The following is a 23,404-nucleotide window of genomic DNA, read 5'->3' as shown; positions in this document are numbered from 1 at the left end:
TTTTGACATCCCAGTCAGCCCCAGGGGTAGGTAGTCAGGTGATGGATTGTGTAAGTAGGGAGACATTTTGACACCCCAGTGAGCCCCAGGGGTAGGTAGTCATGTGATGGATTGTGTAAGTAGGGAGACATTTTGACATCCCAGTCAGCCCCAGGGGTAGGTAGTCAGGTGATGGATTGTGTAAGTAGGGAGACATTTTTACACCCCAGTCAGCCCCAGGGGTAGGTAGTCATGTGATGGATTGTGTAAGTAGGGAAACATTTTGACACCCCAGTGAGCCCCAGGGGTAGGTAGTCATGTGATGGATTGTGTAAGTAGGGAGACATTTTGACACCCCAGTGAGCCCCAGGGGTAGGTAGTCAGATGATGGATTGTGTAAGTAGGGACACATTTTGACACCCCAGTGAGCCCCAGGGGTAGGTAGTCATGTGATGGATTGTGTAAGTAGGGAGACATTTTGACACCCCAGTGAGCCCCAGGGGTAGGTAGTCATGTGATGGATTGTGTAAGTAGGGAGACATTTTGACACCCCAGTGAGCCCCAGGGGTAGGTAGTCATGTGATGGATTGTGTAAGTAGGGAGACATTTTGACACCCCAGTGAGCCCCAGGGGTAGGTAGTCAGGTGATGGATTGTGTAAGTAGGGAGACATTTTGACACCCCAGTCAGCCCCAGGGGTAGGTAGTCATGTGATGGATTGTGTAAGTAGGGAGACATTTTGACACCCCAGTCAGCCCCAGGGGTAGGTAGTCAGGTGATGGATTGTGTAAGTAGGGAGACATTTTGACACCCCAGTGAGCCCCAGGGGTAGGTAGTCAGGTGATGGATTGTGTAAGTAGGGAGACATTTTGACACCCCAGTGAGCCCCAGGGGTAGGTAGTCAGGTGATGGATTGTGTAAGTAGGGAGACATTTTGACACCCCAGTCAGCCCCAGGGGTAGGTAGTCAGGTGATGGATTGTGTAAGTAGGGAGACATTTTGACACCCCAGTGAGCCCCAGGGGTAGGTAGTCATGTGATGGATTGTGTAAGTAGGGAGACATTTTGACACCCCAGTCAGCCCCAGGGGTAGGTATTCAGGTGATGGATTGTGTAAGTAGGGAGACATTTTGACACCCCAGTCAGCCCCAGGGGTAGGGGATGGATCTATTGTATAGATATCACCTGTTGTTATTACAGCCTCCATTAGGATCTATTGTATAGATATCACCTGTTGTTATACAGCCTCCATTAGGATCTATTGTATAGATATCACCTGTTGTTATTACAGCCTCCATTAGGATCTATTGTATAGATATCACCTGTTGTTATTACAGCCTCCATTAGGATCTATTGTATAGATATCACCTGTTGTTATTACAGCCTCCATTAGGATCTATTGTATAGATATCTCCTGTTGTTATTACAGCCTCCATTAGGATCTATTGTATAGATATCACCTGTTGTTATTACAGCCTCCATTAGGATCTATTGTATAGATATCACCTGTTGTTATTACAGCCTCCATTAGGATCTATTGTATAGATATCACCTGTTGTTATTACAGCCTCCATTAGGATCTATTGTATAGATATCTCCTGTTGTTATTACAGCCTCCATTAGGATCTATTGTATAGATATCACCTGTTGTTATTACAGCCTCCATTAGGATCTATTGTATAGATATCACCTGTTGTTATTACAGCCTCCATTAGGATCTATTGTATAGATATCACCTGTTGTTATTACAGCCTCCATTAGGATCTATTGTATAGATATCTCCTGTTGTTATTACAGCCTCCATTAGGATCTATTGTATAGATATCACCTGTTGTTATTACAGCCTCCATTAGGATCTATTGTATAGATATCACCTGTTGTTATTACAGCCTCCATTAGGATCTATTGTATAGATATCACCTGTTGTTATTACAGCCTCCATTAGGATCTATTGTATAGATATCACCTGTTGTTATTACAGCCTCCATTAGGATCTATTGTATAGATATCACCTGTTGTTATTACAGCCTCCATTAGGATCTATTGTATAGATATCTCCTGTTGTTATTACAGCCTCCATTAGGATCTATTGTATAGATATCACCTGTTGTTATTACAGCCTCCATTAGGATCTATTGTATAGATATCACCTGTTGTTATTACAGCCTCCATTAGGATCTATTGTATAGATATCACCTGTTGTTATTACAGCCTCCATTAGGATCTATTGTATAGATATCTCCTGTTGTTATTACAGCCTCCATTAGGATCTATTGTATAGATATCACCTGTTGTTATTACAGCCTCCATTAGGATCTATTGTATAGATATCACCTGTTGTTATTACAGCCTCCATTAGGATCTATTGTATAGATATCTCCTGTTGTTATTACAGCCTCCATTAGGATCTATTGTATAGATATCTCCTGTTGTTATTACAGCCTCCATTAGGATCTATTGTATAGATATCACCTGTTGTTATTACAGCCTCCATTAGGATCTATTGTATAGATATCACCTGTTGTTATTACAGCCTCCATTAGGATCTATTGTATAGATATCACCTGTTGTTATTACAGCCTCCATTAGGATCTATTGTATAGATATCACCTGTTGTTATTACAGCCTCCATTAGGATCTATTGTATAGATATCTCCTGTTGTTATTACAGCCTCCATTAGGATCTATTGTATAGATATCACCTGTTGTTATTACAGACTCCATTAGGATCTATTGTATAGATATCTCCTGTTGTTATTACAGCCTCCATTAGGATCTATTGTATAGATATCACCTGTTGTTATTACAGCCTCCATTAGGATCTATTGTATAGATATCTCCTGTTGTTATTACAGCCTCCATTAGGATCTATTGTATAGATATCTCCTGTTGTTATTACAGCCTCCATTAGGATCTATTGTATAGATATCACCTGTTGTTATTACAGCCTCCATTAGGATCTATTGTATAGATATCACCTGTTGTTATTACAGACTCCATTAGGATCTATTGTATAGATATCACCTGTTGTTATTACAGCCTCCATTAGGATCTATTGTATAGATATCACCTGTTGTTATTACAGCCTCCATTAGGATCTATTGTATAGATATCACCTGTTGTTATTACAGACTCCATTAGGATCTATTGTATAGATATCTCCTGTTGTTATTACAGCCTCCATTAGGATCTATTGTATAGATATCTCCTGTTGTTATTACAGCCTCCATTAGGATCTATTGTATAGATATCACCTGTGTTATTACAGCCTCCATTAGGATCTATTGTATAGATATCTCCTGTTGTTATTACAGCCTCCATTAGGATCTATTGTATAGATATCACCTGTTGTTATTACAGCCTCCATTAGGATCTATTGTATAGATATCACCTGTTGTTATTACAGCCTCCATTAGGATCTATTGTATAGATATCTCCTGTTGTTATTACAGCCTCCATTAGGATCTATTGTATAGATATCTCCTGTTGTTATTACAGCCTCCATTAGGATCTATTGTATAGATATCACCTGTTGTTATTACAGCCTCCATTAGGATCTATTGTATAGATATCTCCTGTTGTTATTACAGCCTCCATTAGGATCTATTGTATAGATATCACCTGTTGTTATTACAGCCTCCATTAGGATCTATTGTATAGATATCTCCTGTTGTTATTACAGCCTCCATTAGGATCTATTGTATAGATATCTCCTGTTGTTATTACAGCCTCCATTAGGATCTATTGTATAGATATCACCTGTTGTTATTACAGCCTCCATTAGGATCTATTGTATAGATATCACCTGTTGTTATTACAGCCTCCATTAGGATCTATTGTATAGATATCACCTGTTGTTATTACAGCCTCCATTAGGATCTATTGTATAGATATCACCTGTTGTTATTACAGCCTCCATTAGGATCTATTGTATAGATATCACCTGTTGTTATTACAGCCTCCATTAGGATCTATTGTATAGATATCTCCTGTTGTTATTACAGCCTCCATTAGGATCTATTGTATAGATATCTCCTGTTGTTATTACAGCCTCCATTAGGATCTATTGTATAGATATCACCTGTTGTTATTACAGCCTCCATTAGGATCTATTGTATAGATATCTCCTGTTGTTATTACAGCCTCCATTAGGATCTATTGTATAGATATCTCCTGTTGTTATTACAGCCTCCATTAGGATCTATTGTATAGATATCTCCTGTTGTTATTACAGCCTCCATTAGGATCTATTGTATAGATATCACCTGTTGTTATTACAGCCTCCATTAGGATCTATTGTATAGATATCACCTGTTGTTATTACAGCCTCCATTAGGATCTATTGTATAGATATCACCTGTTGTTATTACAGCCCTCCATTAGGATCTATTGTATAGATATCACCTGTTGTTATTACAGCCTCCATTAGGATCTATTGTATAGATATCACCTGTTGTTATTACAGCCTCCATTAGGATCTATTGTATAGATATCTCCTGTTGTTATTACAGCCTCCATTATGATCTATTGTATAGATATCTCCTGTTGTTATTACAGCCTCCATTAGGATCTATTGTATAGATATCTCCTGTTGTTATTACAGCCTCCATTAGGATCTATTGTATAGATATCACCTGTTGTTATTACAGCCTCCATTAGGATCTATTGTATAGATATCACCTGTTGTTATTACAGCCTCCATTAGGATCTATTGTATAGATATCACCTGTTGTTATTACAGCCTCCATTAGGATCTATTGTATAGATATCACCTGTTGTTATTACAGCCTCCATTAGGATCTATTGTATAGATATCTCCTGTTGTTATTACAGCCTCCATTAGGATCTATTGTATAGATATCTCCTGTTGTTATTACAGCCTCCATTAGGATCTATTGTATAGATATCACCTGTTGTTATTACAGCCTCCATTAGGATCTATTGTATAGATATCCCCTGTTGTTATTACAGCCTCCATTAGGATCTATTGTATAGATATCACCTGTTGTTATTACAGCCTCCATTAGGATCTATTGTATAGATATCACCTGTTGTTATTACAGCCTCCATTAGGATCTATTGTATAGATATCTCCTGTTGTTATTACAGCCTCCATTAGGATCTATTGTATAGATATCTCCTGTTGTTATTACAGCCTCCATTAGGATCTATTGTATAGATATCTCCTGTTGTTATTACAGCCTCCATTAGGATCTATTGTATAGATATCACCTGTTGTTATTACAGCCTCCATTAGGATCTATTGTATAGATATCTCCTGTTGTTATTACAGCCTCCATTAGGATCTATTGTATAGATATCACCTGTTGTTATTACAGCCTCCATTAGGATCTATTGTATAGATATCATCCTGTTGTTATTACAGCCTCCATTAGGATCTATTGTATAGATATCTCCTGTTGTTATTACAGCCTCCATTAGGATCTATTGTATAGATATCACCTGTTGTTATTACAGCCTCCATTAGGATCTATTGTATAGATATCTCCTGTTGTTATTACAGCCTCCATTAGGATCTATTGTATAGATATCACCTGTTGTTATTACAGCCTCCATTAGGATCTATTGTATAGATATCTCCTGTTGTTATTACAGCCTCCATTAGGATCTATTGTATAGATATCTCCTGTTGTTATTACAGCCTCCATTAGGATCTATTGTATAGATATCTCCTGTTGTTATTACAGCCTCCATTAGGATCTATTGTATAGATATCACCTGTTGTTATTACAGCCTCCATTAGGATCTATTGTATAGATATCACCTGTTGTTATTACAGCCTCCATTAGGATCTATTGTATAGATATCACCTGTTGTTATTACAGCCTCCATTAGGATCTATTGTATAGATATCACCTGTTGTTATTACAGCCTCCATTAGGATCTATTGTATAGATATCACCTGTTGTTATTACAGCCTCCATTAGGATCTATTGTATAGATATCACCTGTTGTTATTACAGCCTCCATTAGGATCTATTGTATAGATATCACCTGTTGTTATTACAGCCTCCATTAGGATCTATTGTATAGATATCTCCTGTTGTTATTACAGCCTCCATTAGGATCTATTGTATAGATATCACCTGTTGTTATTACAGACTCCATTAGGATCTATTGTATAGATATCTCCTGTTGTTATTACAGCCTCCATTAGGATCTATTGTATAGATATCACCTGTTGTTATTACAGCCTCCATTAGGATCTATTGTATAGATATCACCTGTTGTTATTACAGCCTCCATTAGGATCTATTGTATAGATATCTCCTGTTGTTATTACAGCCTCCATTAGGATCTATTGTATAGATATCTCCTGTTGTTATTACAGCCTCCATTAGGATCTATTGTATAGATATCTCCTGTTGTTATTACAGCCTCCATTAGGATCTATTGTATAGATATCACCTGTTGTTATTACAGCCTCCATTAGGATCTATTGTATAGATATCTCCTGTTGTTATTACAGCCTCCATTAGGATCTATTGTATAGATATCACCTGTTGTTATTACAGCCTCCATTAGGATCTATTGTATAGATATCACCTGTTGTTATTACAGCCTCCATTAGGATCTATTGTATAGATATCACCTGTTGTTATTACAGCCTCCATTAGGATCTATTGTATAGATATCACCTGTTGTTATTACAGCCTCCATTAGGATCTATTGTATAGATATCACCTGTTGTTATTACAGCCTCCATTAGGATCTATTGTATAGATATCTCCTGTTGTTATTACAGCCTCCATTAGGATCTATTGTATAGATATCACCTGTTGTTATTACAGCCTCCATTACGATCTATTGTATAGATATCTCCTGTTGTTATTACAGCCTCCATTAGGATCTATTGTATAGATATCACCTGTTGTTATTACAGCCTCCATTAGGATCTATTGTATAGATATCACCTGTTGTTATTACAGCCTCCATTAGGATCTATTGTATAGATATCACCTGTTGTTATTACAGCCTCCATTAGGATCTATTGTATAGATATCACCTGTTGTTATTACAGCCTCCATTAGGATCTATTGTATAGATATCACCTGTTGTTATTACAGCCTCCATTAGGATCTATTGTATAGATATCTCCTGTTGTTATTACAGCCTCCATTAGGATCTATTGTATAGATATCACCTGTTGTTATTACAGCCTCCATTAGGATCTATTGTATAGATATCTCCTGTTGTTATTACAGCCTCCATTAGGATCTATTGTATAGATATCTCCTGTTGTTATTACAGCCTCCATTAGGATCTATTGTATAGATATCATCCTGTTGTTATTACAGCCTCCATTAGGATCTATTGTATAGATGTCACCTGTTGTTATTACAGCCTCCATTAGGATCTATTGTATAGATATCTCCTGTTGTTATTACAGCCTCCATAGGATCTATTGTATAGATATCTCCTGTTGTTATTACAGCCTCCATTAGGATCTATTGTATAGATATCTCCTGTTGTTATTACAGCCTCCATTAGGATCTATTGTATAGATATCATCCTGTTGTTATTACAGCCCTCCATTAGATCTATTGTATAGATTCCCTCTGTTGTTATTACAGCCTCCATTAGGATCTATTGTATAGATATCTCCTGTTGTTATTACAGCCTCCATTAGGATCTATTGTATAGATATCTCCTGTTGTTATTACAGCCTCCATTAGGATCTATTGTATAGATATCTCCTGTTGTTATTACAGCCTCCATTAGGATCTATTGTATAGATATCACCTGTTGTTATTACAGCCTCCATTAGGATCTATTGTATAGATATCTCCTGTTGTTATTACAGCCTCCATTAGGATCTATTGTATAGATATCACCCTGTTGTTATTACAGCCTCCATTAGGATCTATTGTATAGATATCACCTGTTGTTATTACAGACTCCATTAGGATCTATTGTATAGATATCTCCTGTTGTTATTACAGCCTCCATTAGGATCTATTGTATAGATATCACCTGTTGTTATTACAGCCTCCATTAGGATCTATTGTATAGATATCTCCTGTTGTTATTACAGCCTCCATTAGGATCTATTGTATAGATATCTCCTGTTGTTATTACAGCCTCCATTAGGATCTATTGTATAGATATCACCTGTTGTTATTACAGCCTCCATTAGGATCTATTGTATAGATATCTCCTGTTGTTATTACAGCCTCCATTAGGATCTATTGTATAGATATCACCTGTTGTTATTACAGCCTCCATTAGGATCTATTGTATAGATATCTCCTGTTGTTATTACAGCCTCCATTAGGATCTATTGTATAGATATCTCCTGTTGTTATTACAGCCTCCATTAGGATCTATTGTATAGATATCTCCTGTTGTTATTACAGCCTCCATTAGGATCTATTGTATAGATATCACCTGTTGTTATTACAGCCTCCATTAGGATCTATTGTATAGATATCTCCTGTTGTTATTACAGCCTCCATTAGGATCTATTGTATAGATATCACCTGTTGTTATTACAGCCTCCATTAGGATCTATTGTATAGATATCACCTGTTGTTATTACAGCCTCCATTAGGATCTATTGTATAGATATCACCTGTTGTTATTACAGCCTCCATTAGGATCTATTGTATAGATATCACCTGTTGTTATTACAGCCTCCATTAGGATCTATTGTATAGATATCTCCTGTTGTTATTACAGCCTCCATTAGGATCTATTGTATAGATATCACCTGTTGTTATTACAGCCTCCATTAGGATCTATTGTATAGATATCTCCTGTTGTTATTACAGCCTCCATTAGGATCTATTGTATAGATATCACCTGTTGTTATTACAGCCTCCATTAGGATCTATTGTATAGATATCACCTGTTGTTATTACAGCCTCCATTAGGATCTATTGTATAGATATCACCTGTTGTTATTACAGCCTCCATTAGGATCTATTGTATAGATATCACCTGTTGTTATTACAGCCTCCATTAGGATCTATTGTATAGATCTCACCTGTTGTTATTACAGCCTCCATTATGATCTATTGTATAGATATCACCTGTTGTTATTACAGCCTCCATTAGGATCTATTGTATAGATATCACCTGTTGTTATTACAGCCTCCATTAGGATCTATTGTATAGATATCTCCTGTTGTTATTACAGCCTCCATTAGGATCTATTGTACAGATATCACCTCTTGTTATTACAGCCTCCATTAGGATCTATTGTATAGATATCTCCTGTTGTTATTACAGCCTCCATTAGGATCTATTGTATAGATATCACCTGTTGTTATACACCCTCCATTAGGATCTATTGTATAGATATCACCTGTTGTTATTACAGCCTCCATTAGGATCTATTGTATAGATATCTCCTGTTGTTATTACAGCCTCCATTAGGATCTATTGTATAGATATCTCCTGTTGTTATTACAGCCTCCATTAGGATCTATTGTATAGATATCTCCTGTTGTTATTACAGCCTCCATTAGGATCTATTGTATAGATATCACCTGTTGTTATTACAGCCTCCATTAGGATCTATTGTATAGATATCTCATGTTGTTATTACAGCCTCCATTAGGATCTATTGTATAGATATCACCTGTTGTTATTACAGCCTCCATTAGGATCTATTGTATAGATATCACCTGTTGTTATTACAGCCTCCATTAGGATCTATTGTATAGATATCACCTGTTGTTATTACAGCCTCCATTAGGATCTATTGTATAGATATCACCTGTTGTTATTACAGCCTCCATTAGGATCTATTGTATAGATATCACCTGTTGTTATTACAGCCTCCATTAGGATCTATTGTATAGATATCTCCTGTTGTTATTACAGCCTCCATTAGGATCTATTGTATAGATATCACCTGTTGTTATTACAGCCTCCATTAGGATCTATTGTATAGATATCACCTGTTGTTATTACAGCCTCCATTAGGATCTATTGTATAGATATCACCTGTTGTTATTACAGCCTCCATTAGGATCTATTGTATAGATATCACCTGTTGTTATTACAGCCTCCATTAGGATCTATTGTATAGATATCACCTGTTGTTATTACAGCCTCCATTAGGATCTATTGTATAGATATCACCTGTTGTTATTACAGCCTCCATTAGGATCTATTGTATAGATATCTCCTGTTGTTATTACAGCCTCCATTAGGATCTATTGTATAGATATCACCTGTTGTTATTACAGCCTCCATTAGGATCTATTGTATAGATATCTCCTGTTGTTATTACAGCCTCCATTAGGATCTATTGTATAGATATCACCTGTTGTTATTACAGCCTCCATTAGGATCTATTGTATAGATATCTCCTGTTGTTATTACAGCCTCCATTAGGATCTATTGTATAGATATCTCCTGTTGTTATTACAGGAGTTCCAGATTGAGATCCTCCCCATGGATGATGGCAGTCCTGTACTGGAGGTCAACAGAGGGCTTCAGTTTCTGGAGCTCGCAGACAGCAGTGTAAGTCTGGTTAACACTCACCATAGTTATTATGTTATCTAAGACACTCACCATAGTAATTATGTTATATAAGACACTCTACATAGTAATTATGTTATCTAAGACACTCACCATAGTAATTATGTTATCTAAGACACTCTCCATAGTAATTATGTTATCTAAGACACTCATCATAGTAACTATGTTATCTAAGACACTCACCATAGTAATTATGTTATCTAAGACACTCTCCATAGTAATTATGTTATCTAAGACAGTCACCATAGTAATTATGTTATCTAAGACACTCTCCATAGTAGTTATGTTATCTAAGACACTCACCATAGTAATTATGTTATCTAAGAAACTCACCATAGTAACTATGTCATCTAAGACACTCTACATAGTAATTATGTTATCTAAGACAGTCACCATAGTAGTTATGTTATCTAAGACACTCACCATAGTAATTATGTTATCTAAGACACTCTCCATAGTAACTATGTTATCTAAGACACTCTCCATAGTAACTATGTTATCTAAGACACTCACCATAGTAATTATGTTATCTAAGACAGTCACCATAGTAGTTATGTTATCTAAGACACTCACCATAGTAATTATATTATCTAAGACACTCACCATAGTAATTATGTTATCTAAGACACTCTCCATAGTAATTAAGTATATCTTAGACACTCTACATAGTAATTATGTTATCTAAGACACTCACCATAGTAACTATGTTATCTAAGACACTCTACATAGTAATTATGTTATCTAAGACACTCACCATAGTAATTATGTTATCTAAGACACTCACCATAGTAACTATGTTATCTAAGACACTCTACATAGTAATTATGTTATCTAAGACAGTCACCATAGTAGTTATGTTATCTAAGACACTCACCATAGTAATTATGTTATCTAAGACACTCTACATAGTAATTATGTTATCTAAGACACTCACCATAGTAACTATGTTATCTAAGACACTCACCATAGTAACTATGTTATCTAAGACACTCTACATAGTAATTATGTTATCTAAGACACTCACCATAGTAATTATGTTATCTAAGACACTCACCATTGTAACTATGTTATCTAAGACACTCTACATAGTAATTATGTTATCTAAGACACTCACCATAGTAATTATGTTATCTAAGACACTCACCATAGTAATTATGTTATATAAGACACTCACCATAGTAATTATGTTATATAAGACACTCACCATAGTAATTATGTTATCTAAGACACTCACCATAGTAATTATGTTATCTAAGACACTCACCATAGTAATTATGTTATCTAAGACACTCTACATAGTAATTATGTTATCTAAGACACTCACCACAGTAATTATGTTACCCGAGACACTCACCATAGTAATTATGTTATCTAAGACACTCTCCATAGTAGTTATGTTATCTAAGACACTCACCATAGTAATTATGTTATCTAAGACACTCACCATAGTAACTATGTTATCTAAGACACTCTACATAGTAATTATGTTATCTAAGACACTCACCATAGTAATTATGTTATCTAAGACACTCTCCATTGTAATAGTGTTATCTAAGACACTCTCCATTTTAATAGTGTTATCTAAGACACTCACCATAGTAATAATGATATCTGAATTCAAATATTTCCAACCTTCAATCTTAAACTCACCATAAGGACAGGACAAGCAGGCAGGTGGATGATTGAGGTGTGTAAAGATGAGAGAAGGTTATTGAGACAGTTGTTCTTAGCTTGATCAAGGTCAAATGATGAATTGTTATCAACTGTTTTAACTGTTATTTGATGTTTTTGACCTACAGGCCTATAACCTGATTACATTTCGAGAGTTACAAGCTGTGGACGTTGACACTGCTCCATCTGACCTAGTTTTCCTTGTCACTCACACACCACGTCATGGTCGACTGGAGAAGACAGCCAACCCAACTGTACCTATCTTCTCCTTCAATCAAGGTACATTTTACATATTGTCAGGGCAATATGATGATGATGATGTACTTTTTAAGGTTTTATGAGAGCCGCTCAATTTTGTCTAAAATTTTACACATACAGCCTTTGAATTAAGTGAGAATATGTGATGTTAAAGTCCCTGAAATATACATCGTGTATTTCCAGAGGATGTGAACAATGGACAAATACAGTATGTATTGACAGGAGATGTGACAGAGATGGAGGACAGTTTCACCTTTGACCTTATGGATAAGAAACCGAACCATATCCCTGACAATGAGTTCCACATCATGTGGTCTGTGATCAGTTTTGAGCGACCATTATTGAACATCACCGAGTCTGCTGGAGTAATCCGAATTCCTGTGACAAGGACAGGTAACCTAAAGCAGGTAAGTCATTTGACAGTTCTAATCACTGTAATCATTGAATGATTTTCACCTCATAAAAATACAATTCAGGTCTGAATACAGACCTCAATTCAGGTCTGAATACAGACCTGAAAATAAAATGTTTATTGACTAAAAGAGTTATTTCCCTTTGTTACTTAGTATGCCATAGTGACGTGCAGAACACAACCGGGAGAAGCTACCTCTGAGAAGGTCAGAGCCCGCCCTGGCACGCATGACTTCATCCAACATTCTGGGCAGGTCTGTTAACATTTCATAAAACATCAAATTTTATAACAAATATTTCTCATCTTTTTTTTTGAAAGTGGCTTTAATTTCATTTTTGTGTCGCCTACAAAGCAGGCAACGTAGGTTGTACTTTGGCAACGGCGGCGTCCTTACAGATGTTTCCGTGTGATAAGTTACCTTTGACTGATCAAACTAAAACTTCATGCAGATCTTCTTTACTTGAAGTGTTTACCGGGTACTTGGGATTGCTTCCAAATGTCAAAAGTCAAGGTCACTGTCACTTAAAATAGAAAATGTGTTTCCTTGTGATCACTCAAGTTCTGTTGGGCCAACCAAACTAAATTTTCATGCAGTCATTCCTTACCACAAGTGCATTAGGCCCAGTTGTTCAGTATGTGTTGTGACTGTCCATTAGGTCCAGTTGTTCAGTATGTGTTGTGACTGTCCATTAGGTCCAGTTGTTCAGTAAGTGTTGTGACTGTCCATTAGGTCCAGTTGTTAGTATGTGTTGTACCTGTCCATTAGGTCCAGTTGTTCAGTATGTGTTGTAACTGTCCATTAGGTCCAGTTGTTCAGTATGTGTTGTAACTGTCCATTAGGTCCAGTTGTTCAGTATATGTTGTAACTGTCCATTAGGTCCAGTTGTTCAGTATGTGTTGTACCTGTCCATTAGGTCCAGTTGTTCAGTATGTGTTGTAACTCTCCATTAGGTCCAGTTGTTCAGTATGTGTTGTAACTCTCCATTAGGTCCAGTTGTTCAGTATGTGTTGTAACTGTCCATTAGGTCCAGTTGTTCAGTATGTGTTGTGACTGTCCATTAGGTCCAGTTGTTCAGTATGTGTTGTGACTGTCCATTAGGTCCAGTTGTTCAGTATGTGTTGTACCTGTCCATTAGGTCCAGTTGTTCAGTATGTGTTGTACCTGTCCATTAGGTCCAGTTGTTCAGTATGTGTTGTACCTGTCCATTAGGTCCAGTTGTTCAGTATGTTTTGTACCTGTCCATTAGGTCCAGTTGTTCAGTATGTGTTGTGACTGTCCATTAGGTCCAGTTGTTCAGTATGTGTTGTGACTGTCCATTAGGTCCAGTTGTTCAGTAAGTGTTGTGACTGTCCATTAGGTCCAGTTGTTCAGTATGTGTTGTAACTGTCCATTAGATCCAGTTGTTCAGTTTGTTTTGTACCTGTCCATTAGGTCCAGTTGTTCAGTATGTGTTGTAACTGTCCATTAGGTCCAGTTGTTCAGTATGTTTTGTACCTGTCCATTAGGTCCAGTTGTTCACCATGTGTTGTGACTGTCCATTAGGTCCAGTTGTTCAGTATGTGTTGTGACTGTCCATTAGGTCCAGTTGTTCAGTATGTTTTGTGACTGTCCATTAGGTCCAGTTGTTCAGTATGTGTTGTACCTGTCCATTAGGTCCAGTTGTTCAGTATGTTTTGTACCTGTCCATTAGGTCCAGTTGTTCAGTATGTGTTGTAACTGTCCATTAGGTCCAGTTGTTCAGTATGTGTTGTACCTGTCCATTAGGTCCAGTTGTTCAGTGTGTGTTGTAACTGTCCATTAGGTCCAGTTGTTCACCATGTGTTGTAACTGTCCATTAGGTCCAGTTGTTCAGTTTGTGTTGTGACTGTCCATTAGGTCCAGTTGTTCAGTATGTGTTGTAACTGTCCATTAGGTCCAGTTGTTCAGTATGTGTTGTAACTGTCCATTAGGTCCAGTTGTTCAGTATGTGTTGTACCTGTCCATTAGGTCCAGTTGTTCAGTGTGTGTTGTAACTGTCCATTAGGTCCAGTTGTTCAGTATGTGTTGTGACTGTCCATTAGATCCAGTTGTTCAGTTTGTTTTGTACCTGTCCATTAGGTCCAGTTGTTCAGTATGTGTTGTAACTGTCCATTAGGTCCAGTTGTTCAGTATGTGTTGTAACTGTCCATTAGGTCCAGTTGTTCAGTATGTGTTGTACCTGTCCATTAGGTCCAGTTGTTCAGTATGTGTTGTAACTGTCCATTAGGTCCAGTTGTTCAGTATGTGTTGTAACTGTCCATTAGGTCCAGTTGTTCAGTATGTGTTGTAACTGTCCATTAGGTCCAGTTGTTCAGTATGTGTTGTAACTGTCCATTAGGTCCAGTTGTTCAGTATGTGTTGTAACTGTCCATTAGGTCCAGTTGTTCAGTATGTGTTGTACCTGTCCATTAGGTCCAGTTGTTCAGTATGTGTTGTAACTGTCCATTAGGTCCAGTTGTTCAGTATGTGTTGTAACTGTCCATTAGGTCCAGTTGTTCAGTATGTGTTGTACTGTCCATTAGGTCCAGTTGTTCAGTATGTGTTGTGACTGTCCATTAGGTCCAGTTGTTCAGTATGTGTTGTGACTGTCATTAGTCCAGTTGTTCAGTATGTGTTGTGACTGTCCATTAGGTCCAGTTGTTCAGTATGTGTTGTAACTGTCCATTAGGTCCAGTTGTTCAGTATGTGTTGTAACTGTCCATTAGGTCCAGTTGTTCAGTATGTGTTGTGACTGTCCATTAGGTCCAGTTGTTCAGTATGTGTTGTAACTGTCCATTAGGTCCAGTTGTTCAGTATGTGTTGTGACTGTCCAGTTGTTCAGTATGTGTTGTAACTGTCCATTAGGGTCCAGTTGTTCAGTATGTGTTGTGACTGTCCATTAGGTCCAGTTGTTCAGTATGTGTTGTGACTGTCCATTAGGTCCAGTGTTCAGTATGTGTTGTACCTGTCCATTAGGTCCAGTTGTTCAGTATGTGTTGTGAACTGTCCATTAGGTCCAGTTGTTCAGTATGTGTTGTACTGTCCATTAGGTCCAGTTGTTCAGTATGTGTTGTACTGTCCATTAGGTCCAGTTGTTCAGTATGTGTTGTGACTGTCCATTAGGTCCAGTTGTTCAGTATGAGTTTGCTGACTTGTCCATTAGGTCCAGTTGTTCAGTATGTGTTGTGACTGTCCATTAGGTCCAGTTGTTCAGTATATGTTGTAACTGTCCATTAGGTCCAGTTGTTCAGTATGTGTTGTGACTGTCCATTAGGTCCAGTTGTTAGTATGTGTTGTACCTGTCCATTAGGTCAAGTTTGTTCAGTATGGGTTGTAACTGTCCATTAGGTCCAGTTGTTCAGTATGTGTTGTGACTGTCCATTAGGTCCAGTTGTTCAGTATGTGTTGTGACTGTCCATTAGATCCAGTTGTTAGTATGTGTTGTGACTGTCCATTAGGTCCAGTTGTTCAGTATGTGTTGTGACTGTCCATTAGGTCCAGTTGTTCAGTATGTGTTGTGACTGTCCATTAGGTCCAGTTGTTCAGTATGTGTTGTAACTGTCCATTAGGTCCAGTTGTTCAGTATGTGTTGTGACTGTCCATTAGGTCCAGTTGTTCAGTATGTGTTGTACCGTGTCCAGTTAGGTCCAAGTTATGTCCATTAGTCCAGTTGTTCATATGTGTTGTAACTGTCCATTAGGTCCAGTTGTTCAGTATGTGTTGTACTGTCCATTAGGTCCAGTTGTTCAGTATGTGTTGTGACTGTCCATTAGGTCCAGTTGTTCAGTATGTGTTGTGACTGTCCATTAGGTCCAGTTGTTCAGTATGTGTTGTGACTGTCCATTAGGTCCAGTTGTTCAGTATGTGTTGTAACTGTCCATTAGGTCCAGTTGTTCAGTATGTGTTGTACCTGTCCATTAGGTCCAGTTGTTCAGTATGTGTTGTACCTGTCCATTAGGTCCAGTTGTTCAGTATGTGTTGTGACTGTCCATTAGGTCCAGTTGTTCAGTATGTGTTGTGACTGTCCATTAGGTCCAGTTGTTCAGTATGTGTTGTGACTGTCCATTAGGTCCAGTTGTTCAGTATGTGTTGTAACTGTCCATTAGGTCCAGTTGTTCAGTATGTGTTGTACTGTCCATTAGGTCCAGTTGTTCAGTATGTGTCCTATAGGCCAGTTGTTCAGTATGTGTTTGTACCTGTCCATTAGGTTCCAGTTGTTCAGTATTGTTGTGACGGTCCATTAGGTCCAGTTGTTCAGTATGTTTTGTGACTGTCCATTAGGTCCAGTTGTTCAGTATGTGTTGTAACTGTCCATTAGGTCCAGCTGTTCAGTATGTGTTGTAACTGTCCATTAGGTCCCGTTGTTGCAGTATGTGTTGTGACTGTCCATGAAGGTCCAGTTGTTCAGTATGTTGTTTGTAACTGTCCAGTAGGTCCAGTTGTTCTAATGTGTTGTGACTGTCCATTAGGGTCCAGTTGTTCATATGTGTTGTACTGTCCATTAGGTCCAGTTGTTCAGTATGTGTTGTAACTGTCCATTAGGTCCAGTTGTTCAGTATGTGTTGTACCTGTCCATTAGGTCCATTGTTCAGTATGTGTTTGTGACTGTCCATTAGGGTCCAGTTGTTCAGTATGTGTTGTACCTGTCCATTAGGTCCAGTTGTTCAGTATGTGTTGTGAACTGTCCATTAGGTCCAGTTGTTCAGTATGTGTTGTAACTGTCCATTAGGTCCAGTTGTTCAGTATGTGTTGTGACTGTCCATTAGGTCCAGTTGTTCAGTATGTGTTGTACCTGTCCATTAGGTCCAGTTGTTCAGTATGTGTTGTGACTGTCCATTAGGTCCAGTTGTTCAGTATGTGTTGTACCTGTCCATTAGGTCCAGTTGTTCAGTATGTGTTGTGACTGTCCATTAGGTCCAGTTGTTCAGTATGTGTTGTAACTGTCCATTAGGTCCAGTTGTTCAGTATGTGTTGTGACTGTCCATTAGGTCCAGTTGTTCAGTATGTGTTGTACCTGTCCATTAGGTCCAGTTGTTCAGTATGTGTTGTGACTGTCCATTAGGTCCAGTTGTTCAGTATGTGTTGTACTGTCCATTAGGTCCAGTTGTTCAGTATGTGTTGTGACTGTCCATTAGGTCCAGTTGTTCAGTATGTGTTGTGACTGTCCATTAGGTCCAGTTGTTCAGTATGTGTTGTGACTGTCCATTAGGTCCAGTTGTTCAGTATGTGTTGTACCTGTCCATTAGGTCCAGTTGTTCAGTATGTGTTGTGACTGTCCATTAGGTCCAGTTGTTCAGTATGTGTTGTACTGTCCATTAGGTCCAGTTGTTCAGTATGTGTTGTGACTGTCCATTAGGTCCAGTTGTTCAGTATGTGTTGTGACTGTCCATTAGGTCCAGTTGTTCAGTATGTGTTGTGACTGTCCATTAGGTCCAGTTGTTCAGTATGTGTTGTGACTGTCCATTAGGTCCAGTTGTTCAGTATGTGTTGTGACTGTCCATTAGGTCCAGTTGTTCAGTATGTGTTGTGACTGTCCATTAGGTCCAGTTGTTCAGTATGTGTTGTGACTGTCCATTAGGTCCAGTTGTTCAGTATGTGTTGTGACTGTCCATTAGGTCCAGTTGTTCAGTATGTGTTGTGACTGTCCATTAGGTCCAGTTGTTCAGTATGTGTTGTAACTGTCCATTAGGTCCAGTTGTTCAGTATGTGTTGTGACTGTCCATTAGGTCCAGTTGTTCAGTATGTGGTTGTGACTGTCCATTAGGTCCAGTTGTTCAGTATGTGTATGTGACTGTCCATTAGTCCAGTTGTTCAGTATGTGTTGTGACTGTCCATTAGGTCCAGTTGTTCAGTAGTGTTTGTAACTGTCCATTAGGTCCAGTTGTTCAGTATGTGTTGTGACTGTCCATTAGGTCCAGTGTTCAGTATGTGTTGTGTACTGTCCATTGGTCCAGTTGTTCAGTAATGTGTTGTGACTGTCCATTAGGTCCAGTTGTTCAGTATGTTGGTACCTGTCCATTAGGTCCAGTTGTTCAGTATGTGTTGTTACTGTCCCTTAGGCTCAGTTGTTCAGTAGTGTGTATGTAACGTCCCATTAGGTCCAGTGTCAGTATGTTGTTGTAACTGTCCATTAGGTCCAGTTGTTCAGTATGTGTTGTACCTGTCCATTAGGTCCAGTTGTTCAGTATGTGTTGTGACTGTCCATTAGGTCCAGTTGTTCAGTATGTGTTGTGACTGTCCATTAGGTCCAGTTGTTCAGTAAGTGTTGTGACTGTCCATTAGGTCCAGTTGTTCAGTATGTGTTGTACCTGTCCATTAGGTCCAGTTGTTCAGTATGTGTTGTAACTGTCCATTAGGTCCAGTTGTTCAGTATGTGTTGTACCTGTCCATTAGGTCCAGTTGTTCAGTTTGTGTTGTGACTGTCCATTAGGTCCAGTTGTTCAGTATGTGTTGTAACTGTCCAGTTGTTCAGTATGTGTTGTACCTGTCCATTAGGTCCAGTTGTTCAGTATGTGTTGTACCTGTCCATTAGGTCCAGTTGTTCAGTATGTTTTGTGACTGTCCATTAGGTCCAGTTGTTCAGTATGTGTTGTACCTGTCCATTAGGTCCAGTTGTTCAGTTTGTGTTGTGACTGTCCATTAGGTCCAGTTGTTCAGTATGTGTTGTACCTGTCCATTAGGTCCAGTTGTTCAGTATGTGTTTGTAACTGTCCATTAGGTCAGTTGTTCAGTATGTGTTGTGACTGTCCATTAGGTCCAGTTGTTCAGTATGTGTTGTAACTGTCCATTAGGTCCAGTTGTTCAGTATGTGTTGTGACTGTCCAGTTGTTCAGTATGTGTTGTAACTGTCCATTAGGTCCAGTTGTTCAGTATGTGTTGTAACTGTCCATTAGGTCCAGCTGTTCAGTATGTGTTGTGACTGTCCATTAGGTCCAGTTGTTCAGTATGTTTTGTGACTGTCCATTAGGTCCAGTTGTTCAGTATGTGTTGTGAACTGTCCATTAGGTCCAGTTGTTCAGATGTGTTGCATGTCATAGTCCAGTTGTTCGTATGTAACTGTCCATTAGGTCCAGTTGTTCAGTATGTGTTGTACTGTCCATTAGGTCCAGTTGTTCAGTATGTGTTGTGACTGTCCATTAGGTCCAGTTGTTCAGTATGTGTTGTGACTGTCCATTAGGTCCAGTTGTTCAGTATGTGTTGTGACTGTCCATTAGGTCCAGTTGTTCAGTATGTGTTGTGACTGTCCATTAGATCCAGTTGTTCAGTATGTGTTGTGACTGTCCATTAGGTCCAGTTGTTCAGTATGTGTTGTGACTGTCCATTAGGTCCAGTTGTTCAGTATGTGTTGTAACTGTCCATTAGGTCCAGTTGTTCAGTTTGTGTTGTAACTGTCCATTAGGTCCAGTTGTTCAGTATGTGTTGTGACTGTCCATTAGGTCCAGTTGTTCAGTATGTGTTGTGACTGTCCATTAGGTCCAGTTGTTCAGTATGTGTTGTACCTGTCCATTAGGTCCAGTTGTTCAGTATGTGTTGTGACTGTCCATTAGGTCCAGTTGTTCAGTATGTGTTGTGACTGTCCATTAGGTCCAGTTGTTCAGTATGTGTTGTGACTGTCCATTAGGTCCAGTTGTTCAGTATGTGTTGTGACTGTCCATTAGGTCCAGTTATTCAGTATGTGTTGTAACTGTCCATTAGGTCCAGTTGTTCAGTTTGTGTTGTAACTGTCCATTAGGTCCAGTTGTTCAGTATGTGTTGTGACTGTCCATTAGGTCCAGTTGTTCAGTATGTGTTGTACCTGTCCATTAGGTCCAGTTGTTCAGTTTGTGTTGTGACTGTCCATTAGGTCCAGTTGTTCAGTATGTGTTGTGACTGTCCATTAGGTCCAGTTGTTCAGTATGTGTTGTGACTGTCCATTAGGTCCAGTTGTTCAGTATGTGTTGTGACTGTCCATTAGGTCCAGTTGTTCAGTATGTGTTGTGACTGTCCATTAGGTCCAGTTATTCAGTATGTGTTGTAACTGTCCATTAGGTCCAGTTGTTCAGTTTGTGTTGTAACTGTCCATTAGGTCCAGTTGTTCAGTATGTGTTGTGACTGTCCATTAGGTCCAGTTGTTCAGTATGTGTTGTACCTGTCCATTAGGTCCAGTTGTTCAGTTTGTGTTGTGACTGTCCATTAGGTCCAGTTGTTCAGTATGTGTTGTGACTGTCCATTAGGTCCAGTTGTTCAGTATGTGTTGTACCTGTCCATTAGGTCCAGTTGTTCACCATGTGTTGTGACTGTCCATTAGGTCCAGTTGTTCAGTGTGTGTTGTAACTGTCCATTAGGTCCAGTTGTTCAGTATGTGTTGTGACTGTCCATTAGGTCCAGTTGTTCAGTATGTGTTGTACCTGTCCATTAGGTCCAGTTGTTCAGTATGTGTTGTACCTGTCCATTAGGTCCAGTTGTTCAGTATGTGTTATTACTCTCCTTTAGGTCCAATTTGATGAGTGGCAAGAAACCAAAGTTTGCAGCATTATCATCAATGATGACTCTATCTACGAGGGACCAGAGAGGTTCTATGTGGACCTGGTAGATCCTGTGTACTCGTTAGTCCACCCTAGTCATGGCCAGGCGCAGGTCACCATCTACGACACAGAGGATGGTATGTTCTTGGTAGTCAGATATAAAATTATCGAAATTGGTAAAAAACAAAACCGATCATTATTGATAATTTTGATAAGGCAATTAATCCGAAAATTCTGGAAGTGTTTGTAAATTTCCGCCTTCTCATAATTTTGTAATGTGACCAAATCAAGTGGTAGTTGTTCTTACGTTTTAGTGATAGAATCATTGGTCATTTACAAGTAATTAAGGAGATATAAATATATTAACACCTGCTTTGTTTATACACAACACACCAAAACAGTATGAAAGTCAGAAATGTATTGAATGGAACCAATAACTTGTTCAGGCTCATATTAATTATTACCTAAATGTTTTGGCATTCTTAGGGGCTGCTCATTCTTACAACTAAATTACAATATATTAACAACTGCTTTGTTAAATGAATGACATTGATAACAAAAGCTAAGACATGTATTAATGTTCTTCAGATACATTAATTTTCTACAAAAGGTCAATTCTGTGCTAAATTTCATTTGGAAAACCTATGATAATTGATGATAGATCAATTTCAAGTTTCCAATTAATCCTATTGAAATACAAGATAAAATTTATTGATGATATGAGATAGATATGTATGTTTTCATAAAGTGTCGATGAAAATTTATAGATATTCACAGGAATTGTGTCAATTACAACATAAAAACTTCATTTTAAATACAGAATTAATCTTTATCTCCAGAACCAGTAATCAAGTTCCACCAGCCAATCTACTATGTCAATGAGAGCGACGGCTATCTCTCTGCCATACTGACGAGGACAGGTGTGTAAACTAATTACCTACTACAGCTCTTATATACTTGTATAGATCAGATTAGTTGTAAAAGTGGTGTGTCTCCAGGTTGTAACATGTGCAATTTTGTCCCAGTTTTGTTATATAATATAATTGAGTCTCAGTGTTCTGTGTTCTACAAATCAATTGAGTTTCAGTGCTCTGTGTTATACGAGTCGCTGTGTTGTTATACGAGTCTCTGTGTTGTTATACGAGTCTCTGTGTTGTTATACGAGTCTCTGTGTTGTTATATGTGTCTCTGTGTTGTTATACGAGTCTCTGTGTTGTTATACGAGTCTCTGTGTTGTTATATGTGTCTCTGTGTTGTTATACGAGTCTCTGTGTTGTTATACGAGTCTCTGTGTTGTTATACGAGTCTCTGTGTTGTTATACGAGTCTCTGTGTTGTTATATGTGTCTCTGTGTTGTTATTTGAGTCTCTGTGTTGTTATACGAGTCTCTGTGTTGTTATATGAGTCTCTGTGTTGTTATACGAGTCTCTGTGTTGTTATATGTGTCTCTGTGTTGTTATACGAGTCTCTGTGTTGTTATACGAGTCTCTGTGTTGTTATACGAGTCTCTATGTTATACGAGTCTCTGTGTTGTTATACGAGTCTCTGTGTTGTTATATGAGTCTCTGTGTTATATGTGTCTCTGTGTTGTTATATGTGTCTCTGTGTTGTTATATGAGTCTCTGTGTTGTTATACGAGTCTCTGTGTTGTTATATGAGTCTCTGTGTTATACGAGTCTCTGTGTTATATGAGTCTCTGTGTTGTTACATGAGTCTCTGTGTTGTTATATGATTCTCTGTGTTGTTATATGATTCTCTGTGTTATATGTGTCTCTGTGTTGTTATATGTGTCTCTGTGTTGTTATATGAGTCTCTGTGTTGTTATACGAGTCTCTGTGTTGTTATATGAGTCTCTGTGTTATACGAGTCTCTGTGTTATATGAGTCTCTGTGTTGTTACATGAGTCTCTGTGTTGTTATATGATTCTCTGTGTTGTTATATGATTCTCTGTGTTGTTATATGAGTCTCTGTGTTGTTATTTGAGTCTCTGTGTTGTTATACGAGTCTCTGTGTTGTTATACGAGTCTCTGTGTTGTTATATGAGTCTCTGTGTTGTTATACGAGTCTCTGTG

The 23,404-nt window shown here is 38.1% G+C and overlaps 1 protein-coding gene across 1 annotated transcript in view; it reads left to right on the top strand.

The window, feature by feature from the left end:
• Positions 1–23,404, top strand: part of LOC117340118 (extracellular matrix protein FRAS1-like) — a 67,281-nt gene that overhangs the window by 8,344 nt on the left and 35,533 nt on the right. The window contains exons 9-14 of the mRNA XM_033901906.1: positions 10,379–10,471; positions 12,289–12,439; positions 12,602–12,825; positions 12,985–13,083; positions 21,301–21,469; positions 22,172–22,252. Coding sequence (XP_033757797.1) covers positions 10,379–10,471; positions 12,289–12,439; positions 12,602–12,825; positions 12,985–13,083; positions 21,301–21,469; positions 22,172–22,252 — 817 coding nt within the window. The remainder of the gene's footprint in view (positions 1–10,378; positions 10,472–12,288; positions 12,440–12,601; positions 12,826–12,984; positions 13,084–21,300; positions 21,470–22,171; positions 22,253–23,404) is intronic.

This window comes from Pecten maximus, chromosome 1, assembly GCF_902652985.1.
Source record: "Pecten maximus chromosome 1, xPecMax1.1, whole genome shotgun sequence".
Classification (NCBI taxonomy): Eukaryota; Metazoa; Mollusca; class Bivalvia; order Pectinida; family Pectinidae; genus Pecten; species Pecten maximus.
This window is presented reverse-complemented; position numbering and strand designations above follow the sequence as displayed.